This window comes from Lutjanus erythropterus, chromosome 20 (assembly GCF_056507025.1).
Source record: "Lutjanus erythropterus isolate fLutEry1 chromosome 20, fLutEry1.hap2, whole genome shotgun sequence".
NCBI classification, from domain to species: Eukaryota; Metazoa; Chordata; class Actinopteri; order Lutjaniformes; family Lutjanidae; genus Lutjanus; species Lutjanus erythropterus.
In genome coordinates this window covers 1,782,241-1,800,468 of record NC_139336.1, presented here as the reverse complement: position 1 = coordinate 1,800,468, position 18,228 = coordinate 1,782,241, and the positions used below count along the sequence as shown (strand labels likewise).

Sequence of the window (18,228 nt, the reverse complement as noted above, 5' to 3'; positions counted from 1 at the left end):
TGAAAGTTTTTGGGATGTAAATTTAATTAGCCACAAAATGTTTCCATAAATAGGTTTACATTTTGAGAGCATTATGATATTAAATTAATAAACAGGTGAAATCAACCTTTTCAGTGCAAAATGTTTATGTTTGTGCATTAATAAATCAATATCACCACCTATATCTTTATCTGGCTTTTAGTTTCAACTATTGACTTTTAGCCTACATGTTTTTTTCATCGATGGTGTTAGTTTTATTTTATTCTAATGACTTTTATTTATTTATTTATTTATTTATTTATTCATTCATTTATTGTTGTAATTCTTCTTTTTTATTTTCACTGTGTTGTTTTACTGTAATTTGTGTGTATCAAAGGTATTATGTAAATGAAGCTGAGTTGAAAATCAGGAAAACTATAGTGGCTGTGGGTTTTATTGTTGTTGTTGTTGTTGTTGTCTTTCTTTCTTTTTTTTTTTTTTTGTGGAAAACCGAACAGTAGAACATATGTTTGTCAACACCAGCCACATCTGCTTAATGAGTTTTGTTTGGTTCACTCCCACATGGCGGTGCGTTTACTGACAGCAGCTGCAGCATCATGCGTTGTTTCAGTGGCAGAAATTGGCTTCCATAAGTGTCAGACATGTGATCCTGCTCTCATCCTAAGTGACAGCTGTGGAGCAGCTTCTCCTCTCCAGGCCACAGGCACTGTGCTGCTGCTGCTGCTGCTGCTCCATAACATTTGTACCGCTGAAAAAGTCTCCCTTGAACCTCGCAGCAGGATTCTGTTGGTCAAAGGACAGGCTGGGTGATCTGAGTGGCTGCTTCAGTGTCTCCAGTTCCAGCAGTCTGTCTGCATCACAGCTGATTGACAAACTTGCACCGACTATCTCTCAGACATTTTCTCTTGTTTTCTCTCTCTACAGTTTCTAATACAGAACGTTCTACTGTATTCAGACACATTCACCAAACAGAACATTTGATCCAGTACACAAAATAAACATCATAACAATACTTGTGCTGATGTGACCTGTGGATCCATAAGTTTGAACCCCACTGTATTGCCTTAAAATACCAGTAGATGGAGCTTGCTGGAGCTGGAGTTGAATTTCATATTTTACCATCAGCAGTAACTTCATTTAGTGTTGAATCCCACTTCCTACAACACCAAGACACAAAATAGTACACCCAGGTGATTTCAAATTAAAGTGTAAAATAAATCTAATAATACATGTGATATATTTGTAGTTTAACTTCTTTGAAAACAAATTTGCTTAAGTTAGAGTTCAGGGCCAACTCCTAAATTTATTTTCAAAAAGCAAGAACAGAAGATGAAACTGGATGGCTACATTTATGTTTATTTTGACGTGTGTCACCTGAGCCGACATTTTAGGCCTCCAGGTTCCATCATGACGCTGTCAAAAGTTAATACACTGCAAGAAATGTCTGTATGTATAATCAGCAGTTCATTTTAGAGCAAAATGAGATGTCTTTTTTTCTCTTATGTTGCCAAATCAGAGCCTTTTTCAGGGAAAAAGTATTTAAAGGTGCTGTCACTTCAGGCTTTTTGATGAGAAATCATTCTGTCAAACTCTTATGTGGATATTCTTTACAGTGGAGAGCAGGGAGGTTTGGCTTGTGCTGAAGAAGTGAAAGTAAAAGTAAAGAATCCGTGAAAAGCGCTGACACACAGCCTGATCCACGGGGTTTTGTTCAGTTTACAATCACTTCTCAGCTTCATCTTCATCTCTACTGTGTTCACACTTGAAGATGCTTCACAGTTTAAAGCCCTGTGAGCTGCAGACTGGAGGTTTCTGCTTCGAAAACAGCCGCAGGTAAAGACTGTCATTATTATCTACTGTTACTGAGGCTAAAATGGTGCTCAGGAGGAAATGTTCATAAAGGGGTGTAATGTATGAGCTTCTGTCGTGTTTCTTCTTCTGTCTTGCTTTCTACTGAGTTTATAAATTGTAGTGATCATTCTCTGTCTCCTGTGGTAACCTTAAAGAGAGAATTCACCCTCATGCTGATTTCGGTTTAGTTTTTTAGTCCATAAAACTCTGCTGGAGTTTCACAGGAAAACAGTGTTGCAGAATCTCCCAAACTATTGAAGTTAATGGTGACCAGTTTTCAAATGTATAAGCAAACAAACAAACAAACAAAAAAGAAAAGAAAACAAAGAAAAAAAAAACTTAAAATGCCTCCATTCTGCTCATCTGGTGTAATCCAAAGCTCCTTAAGTCCTGACATGCTGTTTACACACCATCACACCACACACTCTCAGTTCAGACAGTGTGCACATGAACGTGGCTCCAAGCTAAGGAGCTACAGTGAAGATTCAGGCTAAAAACATGGTGAAAATAATTTTTTTTCAGTCAACTTGGCATATTGGGGCTTTAGGAGACTTGGATTACACTAGATGAGCAGTATGGAAGCATTTTATGTTTTTTTTCTGTTGGTTATTCCACTTGAAAACTGGTCCATATTCATTTCTGCACCACAGTTTTCCTGTGAAATTCCAGCAGTGATTTGTGGACTAAAAAACTAAACTTGACCTTCAATCAGCATGAGGATGAGTAGATAGTTCAGTGTGATCATGGCATTCTTGTGATGCTGCTGTACGGACTTCAAGTAAGAGCAACACAGTTAAGCTCTTATGGAGCAGTAGACTGTACTTTAGAAATGCTGAGATTACGAGTCCCTGATTGAAATACTTTAAATAGCATTGCCTGTGATTGAAATTTAATTTTACAACATGAAGATAAGTTTTGTAAATGGCATTTAGGAGACCTGGATTATGCTAGACAAGCAGGATAGAGGCAGCTTATGTTTTTTTTCCAGTTGTTTTTAACATTTGAAAACTGGTCACCATTTTCATCCACTGTTTTGGAGATTCTGCAACACTGTTTTTCTGTGAAACTCCAGCAGTGTTTTGTGGACTAACAAAATAATCCCAACCTTGAATTGGCATGAGGGTAAGTAAATAATGACTGAATCTTTAAATTTTAGGTGAACTATCCCTGTAAAGACTGAGTTTTTCTTCTAAACACATTCTACATGTTAGAAGATAGTTGCTGAAAACATGTGAAAAGCCTGAGACAGAGCCATGGTCCCCCAACAACATATAAGCCAACGCAAATAAATGACACACACACAACACCACTTCCTCCTCCACTCACCCTTTCTAACAGTCAGTTACAAACAGTGACTCTCTCAGTCCAAATCAGTCCGGCAGTTCACTTCAGCTCACTTCAGTTCCAACAACCCGACACAGAAGAAAAATAAAACATTCTGTCACCGTCCTCTGGCTCTGGTGGCTCAAACATGTCTGGACATGTCCAGTAAAGCTGATAGACAGAGCATCCATGTTTCAGGTTGCTCATTTTTTCATGATTTTGAAACCTAATTTTATATACTTAGTGATTTTTTTAAATCCTTCAAATTTGGATGGGTGGTTAATAACATGTTTCTGTGGTGTGAAAACTCAGAATACACATTTATTATCATTATACACAACCTTGAACTGTAGGAAGTCTATGGCAGGATGAGAGGAGGTTTGCTGTGAATCAACACTAATCTGAATGTGTCTGCTTTCCTGTTCATCTGTCGGTCTCATCTTCATTCAATATTACCAGGAATGCAGTGTTGGAGTCCAGTTTGTCAGAGCTTGGGTACAAAGCCCCCAATGCCAGAAAGACAGGGACCACCATCGCTGGGATTGTTTACAAGGTGATGATCTGCCTACTGACAGAAACCAGGCTTTTAGAAATATGCCTGTGCTATTTTCTAGACCAGGGGTCTGCAACCTTTAGGCTCAAAATAGCCATATTTGGCTAAAAGAGGGAAAAAAAACATCTGTTTTAGCCACAACTATTAAATTCTCAATTTTCCCTGATGACATTTTCTTCACTGCTAACTTATGGAGACTCAAGAAGACAAGCCACCATCAGAACCTAGAGGACAAGGCACTGAGCCATAGATGCAGGATGTGATGCACATTTTAGTTAGCTGATGAAATCTTAAAACTATTATCTAAAGAAGAAAAGTAAAGTATCTCAACAAACTTTTTCAAAACGTAAGAGTTTGAATTGGGTTCAAAACTCAAAAATCTATTGCACTACGTTTCCTTAAACTTTTGAGTTGTCTCAACTTTTTCAGAAACCTACAACAATGATAAATGAAAAATGCCAAAGGCACCAGGAGTCACTGGAGTGGAGCTAAAGAACCACATGCAGCTCCGGAGCTGCAGGCTGCAGACCCCCATTCTAGACTAATGCTTTAAATGAATATCTGTACATGAAAGGTTGGTGTTCTAGCTTCCTGGATGACACGTGTGCCAGTAATGAACCTGGAAGCTGTTTCAGTGTTTAGGAAGTAAACCCTTGACATCAGCAAGATGTGATGAGTATTTCCTGTTCTTGTCTGTCAGGATGGCGTGATCCTTGGAGCAGACACCAGGGCGACAGACGACATGGTGGTGGCTGACAAAAACTGCATGAAGATTCACTACATCGCTCCAAAGATCTAGTGAGTGAAACCAGAGTTCCACAGCAGGACAAGCCTGTCTGTGTCCTCACTCATATGTCCACTGTAACTCTTCTTTTACAGTAGTGTTTCTCAAACCTTTCTTTCTGGGGACCCACTTTTTAAAAACAAACCATCATGACCCAGTTCACAGCAGGCCTTATCAATAAATCTTAGAGTTAATGCATTTATGAATTTTCCTGACCATTGTTACTACCATTTCTACATAACCATATATTATCTTCACACATACACATGAAATACTTTATAAATGCCAAATCAAAGTAAGGGCCAAATGCAGGTTGGCCCTTACTTTGATGATTTGGGGATTCAGTCAGCAGCTCCTCTTGTTCTAGTGTCTTAAGTATCCTTTGACAAGACTGAATCCCAAATTTCTCCCACATGTATGTAAATAGAAGGAAAAAAATGAAGTCCATCTGGACAAAAAGCATCCACTGAATTATTGTATTTTGTATGTGTTCTATGTTTTTTCTCAAAAAAATCATGCAATTCATTTTTAGGTATATAAAGGGTGAAGAAAGGCTTTTAGAGGTTTTATGTATTTTTGTCTAACTTGGTATTGAAACAACAGATTTCACACAGAGTTGGTTTCTAAATGTTGAGCAGCAGTTGAAAAAAGGAGCATTATGCCACTAAGACCAAGCAAAAGTACTATTAAACTCCTGTATGTTGTGTAGCTGCTGTGGCGCTGGTGTGGCTGCAGATGCAGAGATCACCACACAGATCATGGCATCCAACGTGGAACTGCACTCGCTCAACACTGGCCGACCTCCCCTCGTTGCCATGGTAACCCGGCAGCTGAAACAGATGCTGTTCAGGTGAGAGAGGTGGTCATGTGTTAAACATTTCTCATTCCCAGTTTCATGTATCCAAAATGATCTCCTTTCATCATTAACATCATGTCCAGACAGAGAACGCAGGAAGCAGTAGTGACATCTGTGTTTTTTCAGGTACCAGGGTCATGTCGGTTCATCTCTGATCGTTGGAGGAGTTGATGTGACAGGAGCTCACCTGTACAGTGTTTACCCACATGGCTCCTATGACAAACTGCCTTTCCTCACCATGGGTACGTGGTTCTGTGTTTAATGTACTGCATACATCTCCACAGGTGTCATCTATGAGGGGGCACTGGGTTTTATGACCCCCAAAATTTAAAGTTGGGGGTGCAGCAGCCCCCCAGTCTTTAGGCAAAGCAGGAAAAAATGCAGTCATAGATAGTCATAGACTAATTACTTTTAATGGCATTTGATAGGAAAGGAAAATAAGGTCATATCATATGCTATATTATTCTTAAGATTTAATTTACATGTGGGGTAGTGTGTGTTTTGTTGCTCATATGTGTTACCAGCCGAGCACGCTGAGCACTTTGATTAATTACTTAACATGAGCAAAGCAGCATGAATTCAAACACTCTGATCATTAATGCACTCAGTACACTAACTTGTGTCTCTACCATCTGAATGAGACATACAACACAACATCTGTCACCAGCTTTGTGTACTTCGAAATATTGAACAGTAAAGATGCAAATTTGGCGCTGCACTGGAGGGACAAAATGCCCTGTTTGTTGCAACATTTGTAATCTCAGACAAAATTCAAAGTGAAGCTCAAAGCTTCAAGAACACTGGATTTATACTTCATCCAAAAGACTTCTGTCTGAAATACTGCAGGATATGATGGATTTACCTTCAGCTGCTAGCTGTGGCAAAAAGTGCTCCTCACTGAGAAAGACGCCAAAATCTCCTGGAGAATCCATCTGAAGCCTCACATGAAGTGAATGAGCGCTTTTTAAGAGTTTTGCGTTTTATCTTTGAGTCATCATTAACTTCATTAAGCTGACTATATTGAACAGTGTGACACAAGTGTGCATGGTGTGAGCTGTCTGCTGCACTCAGCAGCAGCCTCTGAACGCAAACAGAATGTGGAATCTGTTTCAGCTCAATATCATGACATTGAAAACACCAAATAACCTGTTTTAACAAATTTCATTAGTTTAAAATATGAAGAAAATAAAATATCTCTTCCATGAGCCTGTTCAGTCAGACAGTAACAGATCACAGGCTGAACTTGACATTTCATCCTCGCATGCAGCCGCAGTGAAGGTCAAACTGCACGCACCCTGCACAGTTAATATCATGTTCTTTATAATGTTGATTAATGTTGAAATGACAATCTTCTGCCTCGATAACAATTAATACCACTAGGTAATACACTGAAGTGATCAGGTTTGGAACCCACATACATCAGGATAGTATGTTTCACTTCCTAGGATAGAAAATGTGTAATTTTTGAGAAAATATTAATCCCTACTCCTCACCACATCGCATCTTAACATTACATAGCCTGACATTTTTTGCCCCCAGTGTTCAGCTTAAGTTGGCGCCCATGTACGTCTCTATGTGGTAACCAGGCCTATCAGTTCATCTTTTTCTCAAGTTTATTTGTTATTACAGACCTAAAAATAAAGCTGAATGAATAAAGTTTGACTTGGTTGGACAGTTGGACAAAATGCAAACCTAATATTCGATTGCACTTTCAGGATCTGGAGCTGCAGCTGCTGTCTCTGTATTTGAGGACAGATTCAAACCAAACATGGAGGTGAGAATGACTTTCTGCTCTCCTTTCATGGCAGGCATAAAAACTAATGTGATGTCTGTTGTGATAAAAAAGAATTGAAAGTTTTAAAGAGTTGAAAATTTGAACTCCTGTACAAACTACTGCATTCTCCACCATGTCTCCATCTTGAAAATAAATCACTAACATACTAGTTTTGTCTCACCCTCCAATGTGATCTCTAGATGTTATTCTGATCAGTACCTACTCAGTCCTGTCATTTTCTTATTCATAGCTTCTAATAACCTGCTTGAACATTTTCTGTTTTTCTCCTCCTGCTCTCTTCTTTTCAGCTGGAGGAGGCCAAGCAGCTCGTAAAGGACGCCATCGCTGCAGGGATTTTCTGTGACCTGGGTTCAGGCAGCAATGTGGACTTGTGTGTGATCACGCAAGCTGGAGTGGAGTACCTACGAGGCTACGACAAGCCCGAAACGAAGGGAAAAAGGTGAACCAAAATATACACACCTTTCATCAGATTTGTTTCTTAGTTCTTCTGCTGCTAAAGCTACAAGAAATTCTGGGGAAAAAAATAGTTGATTATTGATTCTCATCCCCAGGTAAACTCTTAACAAAAACTTTTAAGAAATCCAATCAATACACTTGAATATGACTCTCTGGCTTTTTGTCAGCAAAATAAATGACACTTGTTCTCCTTCTTGTCTGTCTGTTTTTCAGAGAGGGACAGTACAGGTATAAGCCTGGCACCACAGCTGTCCTGACCAAAACTGTGACCCCAATTACTCTGGATGTGGTCGATGAATCTGTTCAGGTCATGGATACTGAATAAAATACAATAAAACACTGCTCGTAGAATAAAAGCTATATAATGTGTAGTAATAGGTCTACATCAGTGTAATAAATGAAAAGAAAGACAGGTGTGGTCAGATGATTTAGAACAGGTTCTTCTCTAAAGCATCACTGGCTGTAAAGGAAGTAGTTTTCTAATAAACTCTTGTTTTTTGAATGATCAGTGCCTGCTGACTTCTTTTCTTACAAAAGCATGTCCTCTCAAGAACAAAATTCACACTTTGCACAACAGTGCAACATGTGGCCAGATGTGAGCAACTGTTCAAATCATTGAATAAATTATTAGCATTATTCAAGGTACAGTGTCATTTATTGATCATTTCACAACACGGTTGTGAATTAAGAAAAGAGAGTTGCACTCAGAGGCAGTACAATTTCATGAGTTTTACTTAACATACAGGATGTTTCCAGTCTTAAGTCACTGCTTAAATCAGCAGTTTAGGTTTAGGTTTGGTCTTTATTCATTTATTTATTCATTCATTTATTTTCTCCCCAATTTAGTCGTTGCCAATTACAATTTCTTGCATGTATTATCCCTGTCACTAAAAACTCCCACTGTGTGATACATAGAGGGAAGCTTGTTCAGAAAAATGTCGGGCTGTAACCGAGTTTGGGCTGAAATATGCTAATGAGGGTTGGGTTTGGGTCAGTTTCTGAGAGAATTTTATTGACATCGTGTCCCAACAAGCTCAACTTTTTAGGCATGATTGAAGGACTACTTCCATATCTCATGTTGCATGTATACAACATGACAAAATGTTTTTGATAAAAAAAGTGTTAGAGTATTTTTTATTAATTTCATTTTTTAATAATTAGACACTTTTGAATATTTTCTTCTCTTTTTTTATTTAGATATTCCTTTAGTAATTTAATAGTATTTAATACATGTTGAATGGTATTGTATGATTCCTGTTTCCAATTATTCAGTAATTTATGAAAAAAGTTTTTTAATATTTGAAATAATAAATTGAAATTAAATATATTCTAAAAATAGTTGAAGATTTTTTTAAATGCAAGGTTGTATAATGAGATGTTGCTCACAAAAACAAATCACATATATCTCTAAAGCAAAAAGTTTAATTTCTTGTCCTATGAGAAAATGGCTAAACATGATGCATTTTAAAAGAATATTTTTGAAACTATACATCTTTCATTCAGCCTCGAGGTGCGTTTGTCTGTGAAACGAGGACTGCGCGGTTCATGCAAACACTGATCTGTCGCCTACATACATCCCCGCCCATTTAGCAAGAGACACCAAAGAGACACCTCAGCAAGCGTTCCCAAAAGTTTTCCCCGCCCACTTGCCCCAAGTTGATTGGCTGAGCTGGTGAAGAGGCGTCGTTTGAATTTCAGTTGGATGTTGTTTCTGCTCGGTGAGATTCAGACATTACATTCGGTCTCCAGGTTTTTTATAAAACACTGAATTCCGGAATATTTTTCCGCTCCACAGGTATGTTACGGTTAGCTTAATAGGTCAGGAAAAGTATAAAACGCTGATAACGTAAATTTACCCACCGTTACAGCCATTGAGAAATAGGTCGTGTCTAGAACCCAAGATTTGCCAAACTCTCACGAGATTTGTGCACGTTGTACATATGAACTATGTTTTAGAATGTGATAGATGTATTTTGGAATGTTTTTTTTTCTGGTTTAAGGGTAAGTTGTACCAAAAACACTTTGTTATGGTTTGGGAACGGTCATAGTTTGTGTCATGATCACTCTCGCAGGATCTTCCGCTGGCCCGGGGTTTCCTTTCTAAACACGACCAGGGAGCTAACGTTAGCTGCTAGCAAACGCTAACGTGATAACATTAGCCTATAGATGACCATTAATATGCAGCCGTTTTCTTGGGTAAATACTTATTAACTGACACAGTGACGTTACTGTAAGTCACTCAATAGACCCTAACTAAACTGAAGGTAAGCCTATTGGTACTTGAATATTTATTTTACAAATATTGTACTTTTTACTCCACTAGCTACATTTGTCAAAAACAACTTTAGTGTAGAACTTTCCAGACTATAATTTTTCATACTCTTCCTGTCCAGTGAAAACCATTTTTCTCAAAATGTATTGAATATTTGTTATAAACTAAAGGATGAAGTGTTCCTTTATGATAGAAATGAAAAAAAAAACTTTTTTATTAAACTGTTTTTCTTTAAAGCTGCAAAAATAAAATGCACAATCACAAAGCTGAAATCAGGCTGTTTTTCTGACAACATGAAAATCTGGCGTTTTAGAGATGCATATTGCAAATATAGGATGATCTGTAGATCAAAATACCGAACAGTATTTTTATATAAAGTAGCTTAAATGAGCTCAACCTGAAACACCTACAGCAGTAAAATAGAACATGCGTATTAATACAGCAGTAATATTAATCCAGAAGACATTACATATAGTAAAAAGTGCATTTAATAGTACAACCATATGTTGTAAAATGATAAATAAATTAAAGGGACAATTCACCCTATAATCAAATACATACATTTACTGCCTGGCCTGCTACTTATCCATCTAGATAGTTTTGGTGTAACTTGCAGAGCTTTGGAGATAACAGCCATAGAGGTGTCTGCTTTTTCTTCAATATATTATCTTGAGTAACCAGCGCAACTGCTCACTTTGTTGTGTGAGCAGTTTCATCTAGGAGCTACTTTCTTTCCCATGTTAAAAGAGTAGTTCTGCTAGATTTTACTGCAGAAAGTAATAGTAACCAACTCATGATTTTTGGAAAGAGATGCTAGTTTTGAATTTTTCAAATGGGTTTTTGGGTGCTTTGAGAACCACAAGCTGAGCGCTCTTTAGTCCCATTATATTAGAGAGAAGGCAGACATCTCTATGGCTGATATCCCCAAAACTGCAAGTCACAACAAAAAAATCTGAATGGATAATAGCATTACAGGCCAAGGGAAAATATGTATTTTTGATGTTGAAGTTAACTGTCCATTTAACCTTTTACCTTGAAAAAGCATCCCGTAAGTCAAAGAGATAACTTGAAGGTTTGTTTTTTGATTGATAAAGCATATAATGTCCTCAACCTTTCACAGTCAGACCTTGGCTGCAGTACTTTTCCTCTTGTGGTTCTCACCTGTGGGTCGGAGACAATGCGCCATGATAAATCTACCAGCCGCCGGAAGGCCAAAACCCCTCAACGTCGCCCCCCGCTGCAGGCCCCAGGGCCCTCTCGTGTGCCAGCCAAGTCTCCAAGACGGAGTGGAGTTTCAGGTGAGAATGACATTGAAGGACCAAAATTGGCGCTCACCAGATGTGAGTAAAAATCAACGCTGGCAACATGAGTTGATTGACTGCATCACAATTTTTTGATTGACTGTCGCTGTCCCTATTTTTACACTTACTTTATTTAGTATAAAGTGGATGTATGGTTAAAAGAAAATTTACGGAGAATTGTCACAGATAAGGGGCTGAGGAGAGTTTTTGATGACATTGTATTTTATGCAGTTTGGCCTGTTCAAAAATAGTTTCAGTTTAGCAGCCATTGGCAGATAAACCAAAAAGTTTTGGACCCTGCTGACATTTGAGCTGATGTGTTGTGTTCCAATCTCTCCTGCCATCACAACAACAAATTCAAACCGTCTGTATGTGTTTTCCAGAGGGGCCTGCTGTGTCTCCCAGGAAGAAAAGGTTTCGCCCAGGAACCAAGGCCTTAATGGAGATCCGCAAGTTCCAGAAGAGCACAGATCTTCTGCTCAGGAAGCAACCCTTCTCCCGTGTGGTGAGTCAGACAACAGAAAGAAATGAGGACGATATGATAACTACCTATACCTGAAATCTGTATATTGTATTCATGTCTTGGATGCTGCAGCCATAATCCAGAGAAGAATATTATACAAATCAAATAAACCAAACAAAAATCAAAAGACTGTCTCTCAAGTTGGACCAGCATCCATTATTTGGAAGTGTTTAAGATTTGAAGCAAGTGATGTTAAGCAAGAACAAATCATCTGCAGAGAGTACATGTGTCTGTCCCACAAAGCAACACAACTAACATGTTCAATCACCTGAAAAAAAAACAAAAAACACCACATACTGCAATACAATGAATGCATGAAGGCCACCTAACGTTACTTAACTGAATCTCCTCATTCAGCAGCAACTCATCGATAACAGCGACTCTGTACGGTGCGTCATCGCGTGAATGTAGCACACTGTGAAAGTGAAAGCAGTGCTCTTTTGATCTAATTTTGTGTAAAAAATGTTGGTGCAATTTTATTTATATTTAGCCTAGGGCTGAAACGATTCCTCGAATAATTCGAGTAACTCGATTACAAAAAATGATCGAGGAATTTTCTCTGCCTCGAGGAATCGTTTAATTTTGCCAGCTCAAAGCATGGTATTTCGCCCGGACTACTTTTAATGCGGCACAACGCGCTGACGTCACGCACGTAAACGAAGAAGAAAGAGGCGGCGGATATGTTCAGTTTTAACCATGGATGTAGAGGTAACGACGAAGAAGGCGACGAAAGTGAAGAGAAAGGCACAAAGAAAAGGCAGAAAATGTCAAAAGTGTGGGAGCATTTCAAGCTGGACACGTTGCGCTAATTAATGAGATTAATGGTACTGTACCTTGCTAACATAACGTTAGCCCTGCGGAGGACTACGTTTCTATTAATTATGACTACTGTCGATGCGTGGCTAACGTGCCTTTCATACAGGCTTTATTTAATCTGTAAAAACACAGCGCTGTAGAGTGATGAGGGTGAAAAATAAAAACATAATAAAGCTAACTGGGTAGTTGTCAATTTTAGCTCAGTAGTCATTGATGGATAAAACATCAAGTAGCACTGGTGCCTAATGTGCTCCAATACAGCAGGTATCATAATTTTATTTTGAACACTGCAAAAACTCAAAATCTTATCAAGACTTTAACTTAAAACTTAACTAGAACTTAAAATGTGCTTGACACAAATGAAAGTTCAATTGAAACACGTGGGAAAAACACCTAACCTTTTAAGTGATGTGTGTTATCAGGTGTAATGACATTTTTAGGTTAGAAATAAGAAAATTTCTTGGTAAGATCCTTAGTTTTTTGAGTGAAGGCAGTGAATTTGGTCAGCTCGTGTAAGTTCAGGGTTTTTAAACAATGTGCATCTAAAAATAAAGACATTGATTGTCTAAAAAAAGGAAACCAATGGTTCATTATTAGGTGAAATGTCTTATTTTCTCATGTATATTTATAATTGCTCTTTAACTAAACAAAAATGTGTTTTATCCGATTACTCGATTAATCGATGGAATTTTCAGTAGAATACTCGATTACTAAAATATTCGATAGCTGCAGCCCTAATTTAGCCTCTATAACAGGCCTATTCAATAACTCCTGAGCCAGATCTGAAAAGAGTAAAGTGCTAGAGGGTCAGACGTTTACATTTCCCACGTCTATAAAGTTAGGAATTTAAATGTGTGAAAGGATGCACCTTTTTTATTTTCGTCTCCACTTTTATTAGTTTTCCCAAATGTAAAGGAACCACCATTGCAGAACACAATTATGCATTTAACATCTTTTTTTTTTCATTTGGTTCTACTCTCTTAAATTCCTTCTATTTAAACAACCTGAGTTCTCAAAAACTTTTTAAAATAATAACTCTCTGAGTTACAATGAATGGGCCTATTAGCCTACTAACAAAATGATATTCTATTAAACAATGTCAACACTCATAAACTTTTACATCTAACTTTTAACATCCTGGTTCCTTGTGTCGGTGCAGGTTCGTGAGGTGTGCCAGAGTTTCTCCAAAGAGACTCTAAGGTGGAAGGTCTATGCTATTCTGGCCCTGCAGGAGGTAAGTGTTTGTCTCCAGCACCAAGTTAACATGCTGTTGTAAAGCTGTAAGGTGTTGGAAAAACTTGAATATGCACCTTAAACATGTTGAAAAAGTACTCAGATGTGACTTTGGAAAATGTGTAGGAACCCTGGATCACTAGACATCCATAACAGTTCAGCAGTCACACAATATTTTAAAGAATGAAATGTGGACAATATACAGTGTAGGTTTCAGCAGAATGGCTGGACTCTCTAACTCTTCCCCTCGTTGTAATCCACGTCTTTGAAAGAATCCATCAGACCCGTTGTACAGTTTTAACAGTTTACTGAGACAAAAATATCAAAAGTGTCCAAAAAATCCATCAAGTATCCATCACATCCAAGAAAAAATAAGCAGCGAGAGGAAAAGATAGAGGTAAAAAAAAAAAAAAAATCAGTTCAGTTCAGGAAATTAGAGGTGCACAGTAACTTGAAAACACCAAAGTGTTATATGCTCCAATCCAAATGTCACATAAATTACATTTTTATCAATTTTTAACAATCCAACTGCTTTTTAAACGGTTAACTTATTACAATATTGTGCATATGAACTGAAAATACCTGTGAACGTGCTTTTAATTCCATCTAAATTAATTTACTTATTACTCTTATTTTTAACTGTTTTTAAATGAGCTTAAATTATTTATTACTTAAACCAAAAATCAATGCATTGCATTTAGGCTCTTATATACAGTACATATAATTATAGGGCTCATTTACTATAATTAAAATTATGAAAATTGAGGTTTGAGCAACAAGTTAAATTTGCAATATTTTTACCTTTTTTGTGTCACTTTGGTGCCATGGACCAAGCAGTAAAAAAAAAAAAAAAAGATTTTATCACCATATAAATCGTTATGGTGAACTTGTTAGCAAATAGTTGTCTATTTACACACCCAGCTAGTGCAGAGCAGCATTAACATTAGGGCTGCACCGAGTGACTGTTTTAAATGATTAATCTGACAAGTATTTTTTTTATTTGATTAATCTAACTATTAATTTATTGATTAATCTAAAAGTAATTTTTTATTACTAAATTAAAATAACACTAAATTTACCTAAAATGATCATCAAAACCATGTCACATTAAAGTTTATGTATTTTATTCAATCATCATCCTGAAATATAGACACATAAAGCACATTATGATAGTGTCATTTTTTTTAAAAAAACTGTCTATTTTGTCTATTTAACAGACTCCATGTCAGATGCCTGATTAGAAAAATACTGGATGTCAAATCAAAAGGAGCTGTTATGCATATTAATTTAATAACTAATCCCTGTCAACCTTTGACTGAACTGGACAATCAGTATTTTGACTGAAAACTTTAACTGGTCATGAAGTTATTTCATCTCTAGAGTCATATGTAGGTAAGATGATCACTGACAGTGCATTTTTGCATCAATATGGAGCAAAGAAAATACTTTTTGTCAGTTTTCTGGTGACTGAAATGAATTACTGTCTGTTGTAATTCAACAGACACATGGTGTAAAGTTAACAGCAGTGATGCATCACTTTAAACACAAAAGTGTTGATGTGACGATGGGTGAAGATCTCCAGTTCACAAAACACTCCTGGAGTTTGAGTGGAAAACTGTGTTGGAGCCAAATCCAATACAGTTGAAGTGAATGGTGACCAGTTTTAAAATGTAAAAAAAAGAACACAAACATGGAACAGAAACATGTTCCACGTGTTGATAATCCTGATATATAACAGGACAATGCTGCTGCAGCTGCAGGAGGAGGACAGGTCGCTCGGTGCTTCACTTCCAGCACTCATGTGGAGCAGTTTGTCCTGCTGTGACAAGTCATGTCCAGGTTGTGGAGCTAAAGAGAGCCAAACGTTTGCATGTTTCTGTCTAAAATACTCCCCCACTGAAGATGATCGCAGCGAGGCTCTCTACAGCTTCTTCTATGGGTGAATCTGTGCTCTGACTGCGTGCAGTGATTCATAGCAACGCATCGACACACGTTAAGCAAATCAACGTATTTTCATAATCAGTGATGTTGATTACGTTGACGAATCACCCCAGTATAATTAGCATTCAGTCTGTCTTATGTTTGTATTTATGATGAACCATCATGATTGTACATTGACACTGACAGTGACCGCCAGACAATTGGACTCAAGTCATAGGGACTCGGACTCGAGCCGACTCGAGTTGCAAATTTGACGACTTGCAACTCAACTCGGACATGGAGGGTCAGAGACTCGAGACTCCCCTCGACTTGAGACAAGATGACTGCCGCCCCCAACCCCCGCTCCGCAACGGGGAAACGACAAACACATCCCGCATCACTCTTTCACCTGACTGCTGCTCTCTCCTCTCTCTCCTCCCCCCACGCGCGCCCGCTTCGCCATGGTGCAACGAGCCCCTCCTTCACCTGACCGCAGCGCTCTGCTCTCCTCCTCTCTCTGCCTCCTCTCTGACAGTCAGTCAGCTGTTCCTGTCAAAAACATGACGTGTCGTGGCTTTTATACCTATGGATGTTAACATTAGAGCTGGACAGTATTACGTTACAAGGCTGGTAAACATATAGCTTCGCTGTTTGTTTTTGTTTTGTTAGTTTTTTTTACCCTGCGCTACGTTGACTTTGCTCGTCTCAGCCATAGACTGTAAAGGTCTCAGCTTTATGGTCATCACCTTTGTAAAAAATATTTAATAAATCTCTGAAGCCTCTATTTTCTTCTTCTCTTCTTCTCTTTTATTTTCCTCTCTGTGCATCGGACTTCTACCGACCGCACATGGAGCATACTGAACAAAAAAAAGACAACGTCAAAGTTTGATGGCCAAACCATTTGTGTGTGTTTTGGGGGGGGACAACTAGGAGAGGAAAAAGCTATTATGATAACTCAAATATTAGATTTTTTTTTCCACAAATAGGCCTGTTTTGAAATATTTTAAATAATTACTCCATAATTTAATGAGGTCCCACCCATAGGTATAGAATTAGAAGTATATAGTTTCTTTATCTATGGTCCTGGCACCCCCTGCACCCTCCAACCTGGGCCCAGGACAACAGACCTGACTACTGTTAGTCTCCCCCCTTCGGCGGGAATCATGGCAACGGCAAGTGTCCCAAAAGTGGTCAACTTTGGATACAAAAACTACAAGTTTGTTTGAAACATGTCACATCTTTATGGGAATGTAGCCTTTCCCCATCTACCTTGGTCTAAATTATCAAACATGTAATGTAAGAATAGATCAAATTAACAGCTTTATGCTTTAATCCATGCAGACTAGACTGCATGCTCTTTTTTGGATGGTGAACAATAGTGAGAGACTTGACTTGACTCGACAACCTTGTGACTTGACTCAACTTGACTCGACATAACCTTGTGACTTGACTTGACTTGACTTGCCCATGACAAAAAAACTTGAGACTTGCTTGAGACTTGGACCGAATTACTTGATACTGGCTTGGGACTCGGATTGGAGGGACTTGTGCAATTGTCTGCTCAAACTCTAACTTGACCTGTGTTTCTTCCTCCTCCTCCTCCCAGGCCGCAGAGGCGTTCCTTGTCATGTTATTCTCGGATGCCAACCTGTGTGCCATCCATGCCAAGCGGGTGACCGTGTTCCCACGAGACATTCAGCTGGCCCGAAGGATCCGTGGGGTGGACAACATTTAAAAACAAATCAGAATGTTCGCATATGTTAATATTGCTTTAGACTGGTTCAGCTGCCTGTATAACTGGTTTAAATTGTTTTCTGATTGTTTCACATTTTAGGAATTTGTAATACCGTTTTAAGAAAAAACATTAGCCATTTGTCTTGGCATGTCAGGTTTTATAAAAATGTAACATTTGTAGTTCAGATGTTTTGAATTCACTTCAGTTCACTTTAAAAAGTTTGACTTGTAAATATCACTACTGAGACAAAGAAGAGAAATCATTGTCAGGCAGCTGTATTTTTCTGTACTTTTGAATCATTTGTATATACTTAACAGCTGTGCTGTGTTAGGGTGATCATTGCTGTATAGTATATTTGATATATTGTACATATTGTTCCCCATTCAAGTAAACCAGTTTTGTTAATAAAGAGATTTTTTGGTCTTTCTTACCTTATTATTTTGATTTGGAGCAAGCAAAATTTAATCTCATTATAGCTCATACAAGTCTTAAGTCACTGCTTAAATCAGCAGTTTAGGTTTAGGTTCAGGTTTGGTCTTTATTTATTAATTTATTTATTTTCTCCCCAATTTGGTCGTTGCCAATTATAATTTCCTGCATGTATTATCCCTGTCACCAAAAACTCCCACTGTGTGATACATAGAGGGAAGCTTGTTCAGAAAAATGTTGGGCTGTAACCAAGTTTTGGCTGAAATATGCTAATGAGGGTTGGGTTTGGGTCAGTTTCTGAGAGAATTTTGTTGACATCGTGTCCCAACAAGCTCAACTTTTTAGGCATGATTGAAGGACTACTTCCATATCTCATGTTGCATGTATACAACATGACAAAAT

The 18,228-nt window shown here is 38.0% G+C and overlaps 2 protein-coding genes across 2 annotated transcripts; both read left to right on the top strand.

The window, feature by feature from the left end:
* Nucleotides 1–1,623: 1,623 nt before the first annotated feature.
* On the top strand, nucleotides 1,624–8,105 carry psmb10 (proteasome 20S subunit beta 10). Its single transcript, XM_084745952.1, has 8 exons — nucleotides 1,624–1,812; nucleotides 3,613–3,706; nucleotides 4,407–4,504; nucleotides 5,200–5,340; nucleotides 5,473–5,588; nucleotides 7,062–7,120; nucleotides 7,429–7,580; nucleotides 7,811–8,105. The coding sequence occupies exons 1-8, from the start codon at nucleotides 1,748–1,750 to the stop codon at nucleotides 7,920–7,922; spliced, it is 837 nt and encodes a 278-aa protein (XP_084602078.1). The 5' UTR covers nucleotides 1,624–1,747; the 3' UTR covers nucleotides 7,923–8,105.
* Nucleotides 8,106–10,990: 2,885 nt separating this feature from the next.
* On the top strand, nucleotides 10,991–17,810 carry LOC146307982 (histone H3-like centromeric protein A). The gene is made up of 4 exons (XM_084746576.1): nucleotides 10,991–11,167; nucleotides 11,554–11,675; nucleotides 13,669–13,743; nucleotides 17,269–17,810. The coding sequence occupies exons 1-4, from the start codon at nucleotides 11,047–11,049 to the stop codon at nucleotides 17,395–17,397; spliced, it is 447 nt and encodes a 148-aa protein (XP_084602702.1). The 5' UTR covers nucleotides 10,991–11,046; the 3' UTR covers nucleotides 17,398–17,810.
* Nucleotides 17,811–18,228: the final 418 nt, after the last annotated feature.

Coding starts and splice junctions, on each gene's coding strand:
- psmb10 (XM_084745952.1), top strand. CDS start 1,748: ATGCTTCACAGTTTAAAGCCCTGTGAGCTGCAGACTGGAGGTTTCTGC. Junction 3,707..4,406: donor TCGCTGGGATTGTTTACAAG/GTGATGATCTGC, acceptor CTTGTCTGTCAG/GATGGCGTGATCCTTGGAGC. Junction 7,121..7,428: donor GATTCAAACCAAACATGGAG/GTGAGAATGACT, acceptor TCTTCTTTTCAG/CTGGAGGAGGCCAAGCAGCT.
- LOC146307982 (XM_084746576.1), top strand. CDS start 11,047: ATGCGCCATGATAAATCTACCAGCCGCCGGAAGGCCAAAACCCCTCAA. Junction 11,168..11,553: donor AAGACGGAGTGGAGTTTCAG/GTGAGAATGACA, acceptor TGTGTTTTCCAG/AGGGGCCTGCTGTGTCTCCC. Junction 11,676..13,668: donor AGCAACCCTTCTCCCGTGTG/GTGAGTCAGACA, acceptor GTGTCGGTGCAG/GTTCGTGAGGTGTGCCAGAG.